General features: G+C 48.5%; 1 protein-coding gene across 7 annotated transcripts in view; it reads left to right on the top strand.

The window, feature by feature from the left end:
* Positions 1 to 15880, top strand: part of DAPK2 (death associated protein kinase 2) — a 116606-nt gene extending 100726 nt beyond the window's left edge. For 2 of the 7 annotated variants that reach the window (XR_011498959.1, XR_011498968.1), the window contains 4 exons: positions 772 to 1475; positions 11957 to 12046; positions 12155 to 12238; positions 15198 to 15880. Coding sequence is in view for 5 of the 7 variants with exons in the window: in XM_044764754.2 (XP_044620689.2) it covers positions 772 to 1380 (609 nt within the window). In the remaining 2 variants the exon portion in view is untranslated. The other 5 variants (XM_044764756.2, XM_070500287.1, XM_070500282.1 and 2 more) reach the window with 4 other exon arrangements.
* The last annotated feature ends 2477 nt before the right edge of the window (positions 15881 to 18357 follow it).

The following is an 18357-nucleotide window of genomic DNA, read 5'->3' on the forward strand; positions in this document are numbered from 1 at the left end:
TCCAGCTGCTGGTTTTTCAGAGGGCCTTGCAGTCTAATCACGTACAGTAAAGTGCTAGTGAAAAGCAGGGGGGGATCAGGACACTGGGATTCTGGCCCTAGTTTTGCTGACTGATGAGATGTGCACACCCAGGGACGTCACCAGACTTCCCATTCACCTGGATTATTAAATGAGGTGGCTGGCGAGGGTGATCTGAGGGTGCAGATGAGAAGGGAGATGGAGAGCAGGGAGGGCTGCAGCCCTCGGAGAAGGTCAGGTTCATCTGCTCATTGAAGGATGGGGAAGGCCAAGGCCCTCTACATTTGAGGTGGGCCCAGAGCACTGAGGTGGGGAGTCTCTTGGGCTGCTTCCCTGCTCAGTGTGCTGAGTGTTGCTGAGGCCCAAGGAACCTAGTGATGCTGAAGGAGAGAGGCCCCTCAGCCTCCCTCTGTCAGCCATGCCTGGTGTGCTCCAGCCCTTGAGTGGATGCCTGCAGAGTCCTGGCTATAACCTGCTTGTTGTGCAAGCACCCCTAAATGCTATGCGTGTGGAGACCCTCTCTAATGGCCGTGGACCAGCATGTCCTGAAGTGAGCATGCAGGTGGCACCCACGTACTGCTCCACCTTTCTTACGGTATGTAGGGGTGCTCATCCCACCCTGGGCCTCCACATGTCCTGACGCACGCAGTGAATGCCAAAGAGGCTGCTCGTGTGCCTTCTGCCTGCACCTCGTACTGCCCTTTGGAGCACGTGTCAAATTAACTCTGACTCTTCTGTCTAAACACCCACCAGTACAAAGGAGAAGTCAGAGCCCCAGAACAACGGAAGACAGAGCCTGTCCAGCTGAAGACCAAGCGCCTGAGAGAGTACACTCTCAAATGCCACTCAAGCATGCCCCCCAACAACACCTATGTCAACTTTGAGCGTTTTGCTCGCGTGGTAGAGGACGTGGCTCTGGTGGACCAGGGATGCCGTGCCCTGGCAGAGGCCCATGATACCATCCAGGATGATGTGGAGGCTCTGGTCTCCATCTACAATGAGAAGGAGGCTTGGTACCGAGAGGAAAGCGAGAGTGCCCGGCAGGACCTGTCCCAGCTCAGGTATGAGTTCCGCAAAGTGGAGTCCTTGAAGAAGCTCCTTCGAGAAGACATCCAGGCCACAGGGTCCAGCCTCGGAAGCATGGCCAGGAAATTGGACCATCTGCAGGTGCAGTTTGAGGCTCTGAGGCAAGAGCTCTCAGCAGACCTACAGTGGGTCCAGGAACTGATGGGCAGCTTCCAGCTGGAGAGCAGGAGCATAGATGGCCTGGGCTCTGTGTTCCACCAGGACACCAGTGAGTCCCTAGTGGAGCTGTTCAACAGATTGTGCAGCAAGGAAGTCTTGGCCAACTTGAAGCTCTGAGCACCAGAATCCAGACAATAATGCATCCTGGATGGTTTGCAGAAGCTGGTTCCCAACTGCCATGCCGGAGCATCAGCTAGAATCATCGTGCAGGGGTGTGTGTCTGTAGCATAGCTTTCCACCCTCTTCACAGAATCCAGAATCACAGGGTGCTAGCTAATTATTCATCCTGCACCTCCTCTCACCAACCTGATTTCCTGGGAGAGTGTTGGCAGGGCAGCCAAGCTGTTAAAACCATCGAGAATGAATGCCCCTCACTGTACCCTTCTCCAGAGGGAAGATGGCTGGCCCTGGGGAGATGCTTGATAATTGATTTGTGATGATGGATTTGTTCATGTCTCCCACCCCCATGCCTTGCAGCTTGCAGATCTTGGGTAATATTCGAGTTAACTAGGGATAACAGTAAGTCAGCTTGGTGCTTTCCAGCCATAGAAGCAGGTATTTAAAATGCACAGAGAAAATGTTACCTTTCGTTTGCATTGACTTTTCACTTAGCAAGTACTTATGTCTTTGACCTCATGTGATCCTTAAATGAGCTCTGTGAGAGAGGAAGGTGGGTAGTATTATTGTTGTTGTGACTATTATTTCCATGTAACTGATGAGGAAATTGACTCAGAGAGGGAAAATGACTTACGCAGGGTCATTCACAGCTAGTTGATACAGATGAAACAGAAACCCAAGATACTGAACTCTAAGATAAGGCATATGGGATGAAATAGTGAGACTTTGCTGTAAATATACCCCTGAATATTAAAGGTCAGATCCCAGAGGAAAAGTAGGCAACTTCATGTATTCTGCCAGCTCTGGGTGAAATGCCTCATACCTTCAGACAATTATCTCAAGAGGTGTGTATGGGGGCTGGCCTAGTGGCGTAGTAGTTAGATTCACACACTCTGCTTCGGCCTCCTGGGTTTTGCAGTTTCAGATCCTGGGCGTGGACCTACACACTACTGATCAAGCCATGCTGTGGTGGCATCCCACATACAAAATAGAGGACAATTGACACAGATGTTAACTCAGGGACAATCTTCCTCAAGCAAAAACAGGAAAGATTGGCAACAGATGTCAGCTCAGGGCCAATCTTCCTCACAAAAAATTTAAAAAAGAAGTGTGTCCCAGAAGGTATAGTTCATTATCCCTATCCAGCCCTGTCCCTATCTGAAGATCAGCCTGCGGAGCAGGAGGGGAGGTGCAGCATCTCACTCTTCTCCTTCTTTCCCCTGGCTAAGGGCCCCAACTTTGTGTTGAGAATGAAGACCAAAGGGACTCAACAAGAAGGTTCCTTTTCTTGTGAACCCAGGGCACTGGGCCCTGAGAGATCTGAGAAACTCCATGAGAGTTTTTGAAGAGTGTTGACATTAAGATTGGGAAGCACAAGGCTCCGTGGTCCCTTCTTGACCCGAAGCTTTGAGCACAGCTACCTGAGGACTGTATGATCTCATCTCCCTTTTCCTGGAGGAGGGCCAGTCAACCAACTCACACGGACAGAGCATGGAGTGTGGGCCCAGTGCTGTGCTAGAAGCTTGGGGTAGGGGAACAGATTGTATGGTTGTAAAGTGCCTTCACAGCCTCATAAAATACCCTTATCAGATAGGCAGGGTCAATGTTATTCCCAATTTGGAGTTGAGAAAACAGAAAAGAAGTGATTTGCTCAAGGTCAAAATAGTGGCAAAAACAGAAGGCTTCTGATAATGACTCAGTTGCTCTTTCTGCTTCCCCTAACTGTCCCAGGGTCCAGGAATTTACTGGCTGCTAAGAGGGCAGGTTATACGCAGATTCATCCATCTATCCATTCACAAATAATTTTTGAGCATCTACCAACTGCCAGGCACTTATCTTGGCACTGGGGGTACAATGTTGAGTGAAAACAGGCATGTTTCCTGTCTTCACGGAGTTCGCAGTCCAGTGAAAGATTCCAACATTAATCAAGAACGTTCTACCAATGGAGAACTGCCACTGGGAGATATGCTATGAAAGAGAAGCACTGCAAGAGCCTGCAGTGGGCATCTGATCTTGTTAGGGAAGGCGTCCCTGAGGCGGTGACACTGGAGCTGAGATTAGCTAAGCAAACCAGGGAGAGAGAAGTGTTCCAACAGACCCATCATGCCAGGGCTCTGTGGTGGGAGGGGCCATGGAAGGCTGAAGTTTGGGACAGAGGAAAGCTGGAGAGGAGAGAATAAGAGTGTGGTGTAGACATGACTGGAGAGGAGGCAGGACCAGCATGTCTTTGCTCTATTAAAGGGCTCTACCTTTATCCCAAGAGTCATGGGGCGCCATGATGGATACTGGGCTAGTCAACACCCCGAGACGCTGGGGGGAAGATGCCTAGTTAGCAGCACAGACGGGAAGTGGTTTAGGATGAGACATGAGATTTCGAGCCTATGAAACCATTTCTTCAAAGTGCTCTCTCCTTTTCTATCAGTGTGCTGGATCATTTCAAATATCATATATATTTGTAACAGAAACTTTTTTTGTCAAATATAAGAAATCTTGATTATAAGATACATCATTTTATGTACCAAAAGTAAGAAAGAAAAAAAGCCCAAGGTGGGAAGTCCAATAGAAGACCCCACACAAAGCTGGGATGCACTCACTGAGAGGGTAAATGAGAAATAAAGCCACATGCGGAGAGGGACAGCAAGGAAACGTGTGCCTCAGCCCTGACACTTGTGGAGGGATGAAAAAGTCTCCCCTGAGAGTAGGAGCCCCAGGCCGGTGGGACTCATGCAGCTTTGCTTTCTGAATTTGCACAATTAGTGTGGTCCAAAAGAACCTCAAGCAGAGACTCTGATGTCTGAGAATCTAACAGTCTGAGGCTGCGTGGCCCCCGTGGCTGGCAGAAGCAGTGTGGTCATCTCCCAAAGCACCTCCTTCACTTCAGACCAACGGCAATGATAGGACACCATTGACTGGGACAAGCATCCTGATTTCAGAGATCCAAAAATGTGCATCTTGGAATCAGTGGGAGATGGCAAAGCCCTGTATCCCATACGCTGCCTGGGAGAATTGGTACAAATGACACCTACAATCCCTTCAAGGACTTACCTGCCCTGACATGGGATGTGATGTACTCATTTGTCATCAGACTCTGCAAATATGAAAGGTCCCTTTGGCCACGTCAGTAGACCTTGACCTCCATAAAGCCAGGTTTCCTAAGGAAAGGAAGCCCCTGATTGAGCGACTCAGGGCAAACTTTCCTGTGAAGGTCAAAATAAAATGCAGTAAAAGAGTAAGATGCTGATGATGATTTGAATTAGGGAGACTGGGAAAAGGGAGTGAGAAGCAGTCATTGTAGAATGGTGGCATGTGCCACACCCCATCCACTGGACACCCTCACTTTATGAGACAGGATTGTCTAAAGTCACCTACCAGGCCTGGGTCAGAACCAAAAGTCGTTTTCCTCACAGTAGTGGAATCATCTCCTCTGTGTTCATGTCATTGCTGGTAACTACTTGTCATTTAGATGTTTTATAAACAGACCCTTTTCTGTACTAACACATTCCAGAGAAAAGTTGAAGTGAACTGGGAAATGTCCCCAAGTCTTTCAAGGAAATCAGAGAAGACTGTGACCTTCCTCTGTCACCCGGCTGGTCCAACTCCAGACCCTGCTGCCGAGGGGAGCCCCAGGAGGCCTGTGGAGTGCTCAGCCAGAGGACCCGTTTAGCTCTTCTCCACGTGCCTACAGCTGGCATTTTAACAGTGGAGTCAAGAGCAGAGCAGGGCTGATGACAGTGGGGTAGGGTGTTGGGAGTGGAATGTTTCACTGGTACCTAGAAAGAAGAAGGCCTGGGGGATGCTGCTCTGTGGGCAGGCCCCTCTGCCGTCATGGAGGATTTTTCACTCACCAGGCTGTGAATGAAAGGTCGGCCCCTGTGCTCTGTGCAAATGCCATCCTGGGCCATTGGGGAGGGGAGGGTAAGTGGGTGACGTCTTCCTGAATCAGGATTCCCAAGGACGCTGGAGAGCCGATGCTTGGAGAAGGCAGCAGCCTGTCCCTGCTCTGAGGCAGATGCACGTGTCTCATGACTACCTGGCTTCGCACTGGGAAGGGTGGGGATGGTGTGGTAACCGATAATTCTGTGGATGCAGGAGGCTGGCAGTAAAGGGATGGGGCAGAGTAATAATGACGAGAGAAGCCAGAGTCTCCTCCCTGAGTCCCCTTCTCCCACAGCCCCCGCTTCCCCACAGGCGATTATGAAGATGGTGGCTCCCCGCCTCCCCCTATCACACAGCGCTATTGGCTCGTGTGGGACGTGGCTGTGTGTCCAGCTACCACCCCCACTGTTGGCCTCTGTAAATGTCTGTGGAACTGAAGGGCCTTTTCTCCTCTGTCTGTGAAACTCTTGGCCTGTGGAGAAGATTCTTTGCGCTGGAGAGGTAACCCAGTGGTGGGCATATTTGAGGAGCAGAAGGAGCCAGTTTAGTTGAACAAACACTGATTGTGCTCTGTCTCTATAGGGAGGTGACAGATAAGGACAAGAAAAATCCCTGAATAAAAGACTCAGTGTTAGGACAGATGGGGCCCAATCAAACGGGAGACAGGAAATGCTGTGGGGAGTGATAAAATAGAGGTACCTAATAGTCCAGAAAACAGGGGAGAGACAAACTCTGAGGGAGAAAGGGTGAGAGGGGCGGCAGGGAGCGAACCTTCTCAAGGAAGGTCTCCCCACTACTGACACCCCCAAGCTGTAACCTTGTGGAGAAGGTGCCCAGTAGAATTTGGAGGGGTGAGGATGAGCCCAGATTGGAGTCAGGGACCTGGAACTGTTAAATGGAGATTAAAGAGGAGATTACAAAGATTAAAAAGATGGAGAGTTTTTGTTTTTAACTTTTTGTTATGGGAAATTTTCTTCAAAACTTGCACAGAAGTATCAAGAATGGTATAGTGACTTCCGTGTACCTCTTACCCTGCTTCAAGAGTAAGCAAGGTGTGGCCAGTCCTCTCTCCTCCATCCTCCACCACTACATTTTCTGGAGTATTTTAAAGCAAACTTCAGACTTCCTTAACGCATAACTTCTTCAGCATGAATTTCTGATAAGGACTTTCTTTTTAATATGATCACTGTGCCATTATCACACCTGCAAAATCAATAATAATTCCTTAATATCTGGATACACATTTGATACTTACATGTCCCCACTTTTCTCAAGGGTGATCTGTGACAGCTGGTTTGTTCAAATCAGGATCCAAACACAATCCACACATGGCATTGGGTTGTTGTCACTCAAGTCCCTTGTCTTCTGTAACAGGACAGGAGGGAGAGCTTTTGAAGCTTTTCCTGGGGATGATAAATTGCTCTGAAAACCAAAGTTCTCAGAGAAGAGAATTAAAAGACAGTGTATCTGTAATGAGACCTAACTTGCAAAGTGAGACCAGCTCAGGCAAGGGAAGGGGCATTCCTGCTTCTTTCCATTGGCTTGTTCGACATAGGGGACAGCCGGCAGGGACACAGCCCTGCTGCAGCCATACAGATGCAGGCACCTGTAAGCCTCACGCACTCCTTTCTGGGAGAACAGGGGCTTAAGGCAAGCAGGGCCCAGGCTCCAGCCAGCTAAAGGGAGAGGTGGATATGCCACTTATAAGATTAAGAGAGATAGGTGGGGGGCAGAGTGACAGATGACACAGATGGTGGCTTGAAAAGTTGCAAACTGTTTGCAGTTTCTAGAGGAGGCCTGGTATTTAGAAAAAAAGTCTTCTGGGGCACTTCTCCTATAAAGCTGGGGTTCCTTTTTCGTGCCTGATAGGATGGCTGCTGCTTCCTCTCCCTGCCCTGAGGATGTCGGTGCTGACCTAGCACACCAGCTGGACTTCTCCAAAGGCATTTGCATCTGCATAAACAAAACTTGATTTCAACCGCAGTGTTCTGTCTCCTTGCCTCCCTTCCCGACATTTTTCCCAGACACAAAACAGGCTCCTAGGAGCCTGGTCAGAATTGCCCCAGCTCTCTGGTATTGCCGAAGGACCACAAGGCCAGAAGGTGGGCACTGCTGTTTGTGGGGAGGGGAAGGTCACAAGAAGGCGGAGCATAGCTCCATTCCCCCTCACACCCCCAGCTTAATCAAAAGTGTTAATGCCACGTTCCTTCTGGGAACAGATTTCGCTGCGGAATTTACGTCTGTCTGACTTGCAAGCCTTAGATAACAGCATCAGCATTTGGTGAGCCTCTCAGCAACCGAGGAGGCCCATGGATTAGGAAAGGCCAGCCTGACAGATTTGTAGTCCGGTGGCCTCCTCCTCAGGGTTCATTCTGTTGTGTGCAGCATATAGACAGGGCCCTGGAAATAACAGCGTCACCTCCCACTAATGGCCTCTGTGAAGGGTCCCACCTGATATTTTAGTTGGGCCTCTCTGCTCAGTGGCTGGCATTGCTGGGCCAGATGGAAGATGGGATTTTCACTAATGGGATTTCCCTGGCCTGCATGTTGACCTTCCAGCTGTGGGGTTCAGGCATGTCTCTCCTGGCAAGGGTGCCAGTCGGTAAGTGGATGAAAGGAAGTCCCTTCCTGCCCAGAGTCTACTTATTCCACCTCCTCCAACCTTGCAAGTGAAGCACATGCATCCCCTGCAAGGGTTAGGCTCAAAGGTGAATTGTAGACATCAGTGAGGTTAGAGGTAGAAATGTCTGTGGGTTGGGGAGGCAGGAAATCACCCTGGAAAGGAGATACCAGTTTCTGGGAGGTGCAGGGCAGGGCGACTAACAAAAATCAAATAAATACAGAATAAAATGTCAGGTAGTGACACGTGCGGTGGAGAAGTAGGACACAGGCAGTGCGGGGCACTTGGGGTGCTATTTTATATAGGGTGGTCAAGGAAAGCCTCCCTGAGGAGGTGACCTTTGACAAAGACCTGAACAAAGTGACAAAGTGAATATATGAAGGAGCAAGGGCAAAGACCCTGAGACCTTGGGTTCCTGGCCCAGCAAGCAGACCTACGTGATGGGAGCCACAGAGGCAGGAAGGAGAGAGGGAGAAAATTGGGTTGGAAGAGGACCCAGATGGTACAGGCCTTGGGGGTCTTGGTGAGCTTGTTGGGTCCCATCAGGAGTGCCAGGAAGCTGCTGGAAGGCTTTACTACCAGCAAAAGGCAGACTTTGCCCTCTTCAGCATCTCCCTTCCAGGTGAGATGTAAACCCAGAACTGGGCTTGCAGGTGTGGCAGAGGAGGTGAGAGGCAGTTAAGGACAGAGCTGGGAGAGTGTGGCCTGATGGTCCCCTCAGCGCCCTCCTCCTTTTCTCTTCTTTTCCCTCTCCGTCTTCCTTCTTCCCTGCCTCTCTTTCCTCCTGTACTCTTTGGCCCAAACCACTGTGTTCCAGTTTGGGAGGGTGACTAGCCTCTGGCTTTCTCTTCTCCCCTCCATGTCAAGGTTGTGCGGGCCACTCCTCCCTACTTCTGTACCCCCTCCAAGGACTCTGCTTACTCCCAGGCAGAGCCGTGGGGAGGCATGGTGTCATGACACCCATGCATGGTGTCATGGCTGCTGAGCCAGGTGGCTGGGCCTCTCATTGGCGAAAGTGAGCAGGTCCCAGGTCCTAGGATTTCATTCCAGTTTATCTCTTCAGCAGCTCAGGGAAACGATTTAACCATACACCTTAAGCACCCACCTTTTATGCTCTGAGTAGGGAGGAGATGGGGCAGGGGATGTTGACAAAAACATGAAGAAAATTCTTCCTGTGTCCTCAAGTTGTTTTCCACTAGTGAGATGACTCCGCTGCAGAGCTGACCGAGATAGATGATGTACTGTATATAGTGAGGGAGCTCACGTGTGTTTTGGTCATGTCGGGGAGAGAGACATTGTTTCTTGGAAGTTGTCTTGGAGGAGGTCATGTTTGAATGGGGCTTTGAAATACGTAGAGGCCTTCCAGGAGGATGAGGGTTGGGCGAATATGGAAAGGGCTTCCTGCTAGAAGATTTTAAGTCCAGAGCAGTATGGGCCAGCAGTCTGCGCTGGTGCTTAGCGCCATGATGAAAAGTAAACAAGCATGGAGGTGTGCCCCAGCTGTAATTAGGAGACGAGACCAGCTCTCAGGAGCCTATGAGCTACCTCACTCAGCATTCACAGTGGTGCTCAGTGAGGCCTTGCTGTGAGGAGGCTGTGAGCCCAGAGGGGAAAAGAGAGCTGGATGGACCTTGAGGATCATCCTGGGCAGTTCATTTTCTTGAGTCATGGAGTCCCTTGAGAAAAGCTATCGACTTTCCTCAGAGGAAATGCATACCTGTAAATACACACTAATTTTTTTTTATAGAGATATAATTCATATACCATAAAATTCACCATTTAAAAGTGTACAATTCAGTGGCTTTTAGTATATTCACAAGGTTGTGTAACAATCATCGCTATCTAATTTAGGACATTTCATCATCCCAGAAAGAAACGTCATACCCTTTAGTAGTCCTTACCATTGTCCCCTCTCTCCAGTCCCTGCCAGCAGCATTAGTGACCCCTTCTCTGTGGTTTTGCTTTCCGCCGTTTCAGTTACCCATGGTCTGAAAATATTAAGTTGAAAACTCCAGAAGTAAACAGTTCATAAGTTTTAAATTGCGTGCTGTTCTGAGTAGCGTGATGCAATCTTGCTCTGTCCCACCCAGGATGTGAGTCATCCCTTTGTCCAGGGTGTCTACCCTGTGTACGCTACCTGCCTGTTAGTCACTTAGTAGCCACCTTGGTTGTCAGATCGACTTTATGGCAGTGCTTGTGTTCAGGTAACCCTTATTTTACTTAATAATGGCCCCAAAGCACAAGAGGAGTGATGCTGGCAATTCGGATATGCCAAAGAGAAGCCGTAAAATGCTTCCTTTAAGTGAAAACGTTGAAAGTTCTCAACTTACTAAGGAAAGAAAAAATCATATGCTGAGGTTGCTAAGATCTATGGTAACTTTTATTACAGCATATTGTTGTAATTGTCCTATTTTATTATTGTTGTTTTTAATCTCTTACTGTGCCTAATTTATAAATTAAACTTTATCATAGACGTGTATGTATGTATAGGAATAATCATATAAACGGTTCAGTACAGCCCGTGGTCTCAGGCATCCACTGGGGGTCTTGGCGCATATTCCCTGCAGATAAGGGGGACTGTACTAATCTGCTTTCTGTCTCCATGGATTTGCCTATTCTGAACATTTTATGTAAATAGAATCCCACAACATGTGGCCTTTTGTGTCTGGCTTCTTTCATTTAACGTAATGTTTTCTAGGTCCATCCATGTTGTCACGTGTATCAGTACTTCATTCCTTTTTATAAATAATATTCCTGCATGATATTCCATTGAATGGATATCCCATATTTTGCTTATCCAATCGTCTGTCAAATGTTGATGCACATTTCAGTTGTTTCCACTTTTTGGCTATTATGAATGATGCTGCTCTGACCTTTCAGATACAAGTGTACACACTAAAATTTGCAAACCATTTCAGAAGGTTCATAGAACCCCTGAAACCCATTTCTTGATCTCTTGATCTAGGAAAATCTTGTTTTATAAAAGGGAAGGAATTCAAGAGGGAATGGACTCATCAAATTGTATACATTAAATATGTCCAGTTTTTTTGTGTATCAATTATACTTCAAAATTCAAAAGAGGGAATGGGGGCCGGCCCTGTGGCATAGTGGTTAAGTTCTGCACACTCGCTTCAGCAGCCCAGGTTTGCAGGTTTGGATCCTGGGCATGGACCTACACCACTCATCAGACATGTGGCAGCGACCCACATACTAAATAGAGGACGATTGTTGCAGATGTTCGCTCAGGGCTAATCTTCCTCAAGCAGAAAAAGAGGAAGATTGGCAACCAATGTTAGCTCAGGGCAAATCTTCCTCAAGCAGAAAAAGAAGAAGATTGGCAACAGATGTTAGCTCTTGGCAAAATCTTCCTCAGCAAAAAAAAAAAAAAGAGGGAATGGAGAAGCCAAGAAGGCTATCAGTGATTTATTACTATTTATTGAGCATCTGTAGGTTAAGCACTCTACATACCCATTTCATTTAATCCTTGACAACCCCATGACATAATGTCATGTATTATCCCCACATTACAGATGAGAAAAGTGAGGCTCAGAGAAGCCATGCCAGGCTTCTTGGAGAAGTTGGGATTTAAGCAGAGCCTTGACTGCCGGACTGTGAAGGGCAACTACACATCTCGGCTCCTCTCCACCCCCATCGAAGCCCCTATTTCCTTCAATTCATCTTTGAATGGAATACTATTCTCTGTCTGCCAACAAGGCGTCCATTCTGCTAAGTCCAGGACCAGCCAGTGCACACTGGGCATCCTAGGCTGCTGTATTACTGTGACCCTTCCCCAAAGAGACCCACGATCGTAGGCCCTCCCTCACTCTTCCCCTTCAGGGGGCTGAGCTTCCAGCCCCGCTGGCCTGTGTGTCTGGCTGTGGTAATAATAGCTTGGGGGCACCAAGGGCATCTCCTGAACAGCTGAGACATCTGTAACCATGGCCCTCAGTGCTACCGACGTCCCTCTGCATGCCCTGCCTGGTGGGGAGGTGTCAGGGTCAGGCTAGGGATGGCCTGTGGTCGGGGGTGGCTGCGGTCCGAAGCGGGGCATCAGCCACCATGCCCTGTTTTGTCTCCCAGCCTGTCGACAACCAGCAAGCCCTGGTGCGTAGGGAGTCCCTGGTCAACCTGGAGAACTTCAAGAAGCAGTATGTCCGCAGGCGGTGGAAGGTGTGTCAGGGTTTAGGGGTGGGGGCAGGGGCCCAGGCGGCTTCCTGGTTCCCTCAGGGTCTCTGTGCACATTCTCACCTGGCACTTCCTTGTCTCTCCCTCCCTCAGCTCTCCTTCAGCATCGTCTCCTTGTGTAACCACCTCACCCGCTCCCTGCTGAAGAAGGTGCACCTGAGGCCGGATGAGGACCTGGTGAGTAAACACAGGGCCCTCTTTTTGAGCGGAATTCTGGGGTGGCCTGGAGCTCAAGGACAGGGAGAGCAGGTGGGTCTTAACTGTTTCCAGCCGGTTCTGCTGGTCCTGTCCTCTGTACTGTGTGATCAGTGGAGGCCACGTGTTCAGGGGGACCACTGGGGTGGGGCTGGGAGGGGAGCACTCCAACGGGCAGCGTGAGCTTCTGGAGGGTCTCCATCCTTTCTTAGTGGGCCTTCAAAGGGACTTCTGCTGCTGCTCCACCGCCCCAGCCTTTCCCTGAGGACTTGTGGCCTGCTGGGGACCTTGAGGACTCTGGATAATTAGATTACAACAGACAAACCAAATTTTATTCCTGACGACCCAAAGATGTGCAGTAGAAGGGGAACTTTATATTCAGTTTTCAATTCTCCATTTCTGTTTTGCTTTAGATTACCATTAATAAGAATAAGAAGACTATCTAGGGGCCAGCCTGGTGGTGCAGCGGTCAAGTGCGCATGTTCCACTTTTGCGGCCCGGGGTTCGCTGGTTCGGAGCCTGGGTGTGGACATAGCACAGCTTGGCATTCCATGCTGTGGTAGGTGTCCCACATATAAAGTAGAGGAAGATGGGCATGGATGTTAGCTCAGGGCCAGTCTTCCTCAGCAAAAAGAGGAGGATTGGCAGCAGATGTTAGCTCAGGGCTGATCTTCCTCAAAAAAAAAAAGAAGAAGAATATTTAGACGATATCTTATATTTGATTAGCTTATTATTGTTTTATGTACATTTAAAATGAGGGACTTATAATATACTATACTGATCAAGAGTGTGGCCTTGGAGCTAGACTGCCAGGATTCGCATCTGCCCCTTACTAGCTGTGTGACCTTGAAGAAATTACTTAATCTCTCTGTGCCAAAATGTTATCATTTGTAAATTGGGGTTAACAATAGTTCCTACCTCATAGGATAGTCATGAGGATTAAATGATGACATGTTCTTAGAGGCTGGCATTATAAGTGCCCAATACGTTAGCAGTCGTTATTGTTTAAAATCCTCCCGTAGACTTTAAAATGCAGTGCCACTGCTTCTGAATACAGTGTTAGTATTTCAGCTGGTAGAGGTTCCCTGGACAGATGCTCCCCACTGCTCCCTGACTGTGGTGAGGGCCCCAAGAGTGTCTGGGACAGCACAGATCAGGACAGAAGGTGACTCTTGCTCAGGAAGAGGCTGGAAGGCAACTGCCTGAGACAAATGGGTGGTCAGTCCGGAGCAGCCTCAGGACACACAGCACTGGGGCTCCAGCCCAGGACCCGGCACCGACCCTACGCTCCTCCCTCCCCCCACACATCCCTGGGTCCTCTTTCTTCAGCCTGAGCTCTTCTTGATTCTTCGCCTTGCCCAGGACTTGAGGATTTATGGCTCCAGAGGCCCAAAACAACTGTGTGGCTTTAGCCAAGCCATGTCCCTTTGCTAGCCACTTTCCTCATCTGCTGTAAAAGGGGCCTGGACTCTGTCCCTCTGAAAATCCCTCTTGATGACAGGCAGACTTCCCCCAGCTTACTTTGTTATGGTTTGGCTCCGACTCCTGCTAAAAAGTTGCTGTTCAGCAGAGCTTCAGTTATTTTTATTGTCATAGCCAGACTTGGTCCAGGATGTATTTGGCTAAAGTTGATCTTGACCTTGGGTTTCCAGCTGGCTCAGGCAGGGGAAGGAGAGAAGGCCCTGGGAAGGCGCATGGCCGACAGAGGACGTGCCTTTCAGGCTGCGTTGCACTGAAACAATGCAAACCTCCTGGGTGGAGGCCCAGAGAGTAATTGAAAAGAACGTGAATTTCTTTCCTAATTTTTGTCCTTGTGCAAACATTTGAAAATAGTCCTCTTTTTACTCGAGCACTCAGCACCATCAGCTCAATGGCCCACCCTACAAGTGGAAAAGGATTGGGTCCCAGACATCTGCTATACAGCTTTCCCAAAGGGACTTTCCTTTAAAAGAATAATAATAGACCCTTTTGTTTAGGAAGCATTAAAGTGGAACATCTGACAACAAATTTTTTTTTTTTAAGATTTTATTTTCCTTTTTCTCCCCAAAGCCCCCCAGTACATGGTTACATAATTTTAGTTGTGGGTCCTTCTAGTTGTGGCATGTGGGACGCCGCCTCAGCATGGCCTGATGAGCGGTGCTGTGTGTGCGCCCAGGATCTGAACCAGTGAAACCCTGGGCTACTGAAGCGAAGCGCACGAACTTAACCACTCGGCCACGGGGCCGGCCCCTGACAACAGATGTTTTATGACCTGCTTGAGTCTTTCTGAATTAGTACTTCTTTTAGTAATTTTAATAATTTGATTACATTGTTGTGGCCTGAATGAAAAGGGCACTATTACCTCCACAGTGGCTGCCTCAGCTCTGGTTTAGCTTAGAATGCACTTTACTCTTTTCCTGTTTCATGAAAATGGAGCACAGAAGCCATTCCCCTGGAGAAAGTGCATGGCCAGTCTTGCTACAGGTGCAGCCTAAGCCGGTCCAAGAAGTGGGGGTGTAGAGTGGTGGCCATCAGATCAGAGCTTGGGGAGATCCCTGTGGCTTGCCCCTCCCCCCATTCTTTCTAGGCTGAGTTCATGAGACCCACCAGCCCACAGACAACCTATCCAAGTGGTCCACAAAAGATACCAGATATAATCTTCATTATTTATAGAATTTGGCTTTTCCTGGTGCCTGGTTACCCCTAGACACTCTGCTCATTTCCCCTAGTTGCTTCCTCCTGTGAAGGAGGCCTCAAGGCTGTTGGTCTGGCCCCATTTCAGGTCCCTCTCCAGCTCCTCCCACCCACCCCCAGTCTCTAGACAGAGCAACAGGCTTCCTCTCAATATCTCCCTCCCTGGCTTGCAGGCCCCAGGCCCAGGTGTATCAGCCCACGTCGCCCAACGCAACCCCATTCCTGGCATCTTATGACCCTCTTGCCCTGGGCCTCTTTTTTTTTCCAGAGGAATTGTGAGAGTGACACAGAGGAGGACATTGCCAGAAGGAAGGCCCTCCACCCCCGGAGGAGAAGCAGTACTTCCTAACTGGGCCGGCTCTCCATGGTCACCAGGGAGGCCCAGGACCAGTGGAGCCCCTGTCTGTACAGACTCTTGGTTTCCGCTCATCACCAGCACCCAGGCATTCTGCATTCCTGAACACTTTGCAAGAGAGGTGGGCCTGCAGGATTCAGAAGAATTTTCAGGGGAGCCAGGAGACCCTGGGAGCTGTGGCTGTCTCCTACAGAGGCAGCTCCGGCATTCCCAAAGCTCTTATTCTCCATAAAACGGCTTTCACCTGACTGCCAACCTCAGAGCCTGGGGTGGGAGTGTGGACTTAAGAAAATGATGCATATGAACATCATCTTCGTGGGTGAAGGTCAGACTCAGGCAGCTATCCACAAGGGATGAGGGAGTGCAGAGCCAGCCTGGTCAAAAGTACACCAGGAAGACAGAGGCCTCCCCGACGGGAACAAGACAAGTGAGGGAAGTGAATCCTGGGGTGTGAGGGACCAATCCTGTGACCTCCCAGAACCCACATGGGGTCAGCATGTCAGGCTGACCAACATATCAGGCCTCCTAAAGCAGCCCATTGCCAGCCCACTGTATTGTGATTTCCTTCATTTTTATTAAACTTCTGGTTTACCTGATGCTTGGCTTCTTTTAGGGCTATCTGCATCTGATTTTCTTCAGCTCAGGTGCCTGTGACTCTGAGGGAGCACCCAGGGTGGGAGTGCTGAGTAGACAGTACCTCGAAAGGTCATACTGAACCACCCCCTCTGGGCTACAGGGCACTTATCTTCTACACCCTTCCCTAAGGTTTTCAGCCCAAGAAGATCAGCCCATGGGAATGGCCCAGTGGCGTAGTGGTTAAGTTCACATGCTCTGCTTCGGTGGCCCAGGGTTGGCAGGTTCAGATCCTGGACGCGGACCCAGCTCTGCTCATCAAGCCATGCTGTGGCGGTGTCCCACATAAAATAGAGGAAGATTGGCACAAATGTTAGCTCAGTGACACTCTTCCTCAAGCACAAATAGGAAGATTGGCAACAGATGTTAGCTCAGGGCCAGTCTTCCTCACAAAAAAACGAAAAAATCAGCCAAGATACAGCATATAATGCCTGTGTTCCCACTACCCCTATTACCATTACCCTGCTGGTGTGGGCTGAGTTGTGTCTCCAAACCCCTAGTACCACAGAATATGCGTAAATTTGGAGAGAGGGTCTTTAAAGAGGTAATTAAGTTAAAATGAGGTTACTGGGGTGGGCCCTAATCTAATATGGCTGGTGTCCTTATAAGAAGAGGAGATTTAAGACATGAAAGGAAAACCACGTGAAGACATAGGGAGAAGATGGCCAATGCTAAGCTAAGGAGAGAGGCCTCAGAAGAAACCAACCCTGCTGATACCTCAGTCTCAGACTTCTAGCCTCCAGACTGTGAGAAAATAAATGTCTGTTGTTTAAGCCCCCAGTCTGTGCTGCTTTGTTAAGGCAGCCCTAAAAAACTAATACACCTGCCAACTATGGCCAAGATAGGGGCAGGGGACTTTTTAAGGATGTGGATGGAGAAGGACCCACAGGGAGAAGGGAGAAGAAAAAGAGATGGATTACCTGGACCCTTGAGTGAAGATGGTAAGGGAACTGTAACAACATAGAAATCTGGGCCCTGCTTTCCAGGCCAAAAGAATGGTGTTGCTGACCAGAAAGCCATGAGAAGGGCCTTGGAAGCCAGAATAAAAAGGATCAGGGAGAGGCACTGAGACTGAGGAAGCACATGGGAAGAGGTGGAAGGAAAGGGAAAGTTTTGGAAGGTGAGTGGGGGAAAAGTGAGCCAGGAGGGAGAGAGGAGAAAACAGTAAGATGAGCAGAAAGGAGAGGGCCCGGGGGAAGGGAGCTTCCCCCAAAGCTGTGCTCAGTTAAAAGGCAAATCTTTAAAGAAGTCTGAGGGTGCCCTGCCCCAAAGTACTTGCCCATGTGTTTGTAGGATGCTGCATTAATATTTCACAAATGCACGTATAAATATTTTAGTGTGCTGCACTTTAAGGTCGATCTCACCGGCTTTCTTGACTCCAGATCTTAGATTGCATTTGCCTTTTCCACTCGCATATTTATTTGCTGAAAACCTTATTTTGGAAGCAAATGAAGGCCATATCATAAGAAGTGAGCCATAAAATCTCTATGAAAGAAAAGTCAAGTCCTGTGCTCTACAGGCAATCAAGTAGGTACATGTGAAAAGAGCTAAATTGAGGTCAGGGATATGGCAAGGAATTTCATCTGGCACAGGCTTGTAGAGCTTTCTTTCCGTTTAGTTCCCAGCTTGATGTCATCCTCACATTGTTCTGTCCACTGTTGCTGTACCCCAAAGAATAATGTCTTCCTTGGTGGTCTGCTGAGAGAATCCCATTCTAAGCAAACCTTAATACACTTAGGGATTGGAGCAGTGGAAGAGCTGTGAACAATGATTAACTGATATTTCAAAAAGCAGAAACACAGTTGGTGACCTCCCATTAATAGTTTCTCTCTTCCTGTTTTTTCCTTTCTCCTACTATTTCTCTTTTTCTCTCCTCCTCCACCAATTAGCATGGCACAATATATATTTGAAGTACATATTTTAGTAATGTCTGTACTTATTGAATAAAATTCATGTTCCCATTCTTAATCTGAAAAACAGTTGATTATATTATCTAGGGAGAAATAATTTTGTAAGTATTTTTTCCCCTGTGGATCAGGATCCTCCACCCCTGAGCTAGAAGACAAATGAAAGAAAAAAAAAAAAGAAACTCACAATTTTTAAAAACCTTTTCTGGAATAGGAACATTTCCTGTGCAGCATTTCATTTAATCCTCTTTATAACCTTGTAAGGGAAATGAGAGCCCCATTTATATAGAAGAGGAAGCTGAGACTCAGCAGAGCTGAGAAATTTGCATGAAATCACACAGCTGGAGTAGCTGCAATCTGGATTCCAGCCCAGTTTTGCCTCCCCACAAATCTACATTCTTCTCTACTTCTCCTGGAGAAACAGTGTTGAGTGAAAAAAAGCATCCCAAAGAACCATATACAGTAGAATACTATTTTTATAAAGCTCAAAAACTATATCATACGTTGTTTAGGGATACATGCAAACATGATAA

Source organism: Equus asinus, chromosome 2, assembly GCF_041296235.1.
Source record: "Equus asinus isolate D_3611 breed Donkey chromosome 2, EquAss-T2T_v2, whole genome shotgun sequence".
NCBI lineage: Eukaryota > Metazoa > Chordata > Mammalia > Perissodactyla > Equidae > Equus > Equus asinus.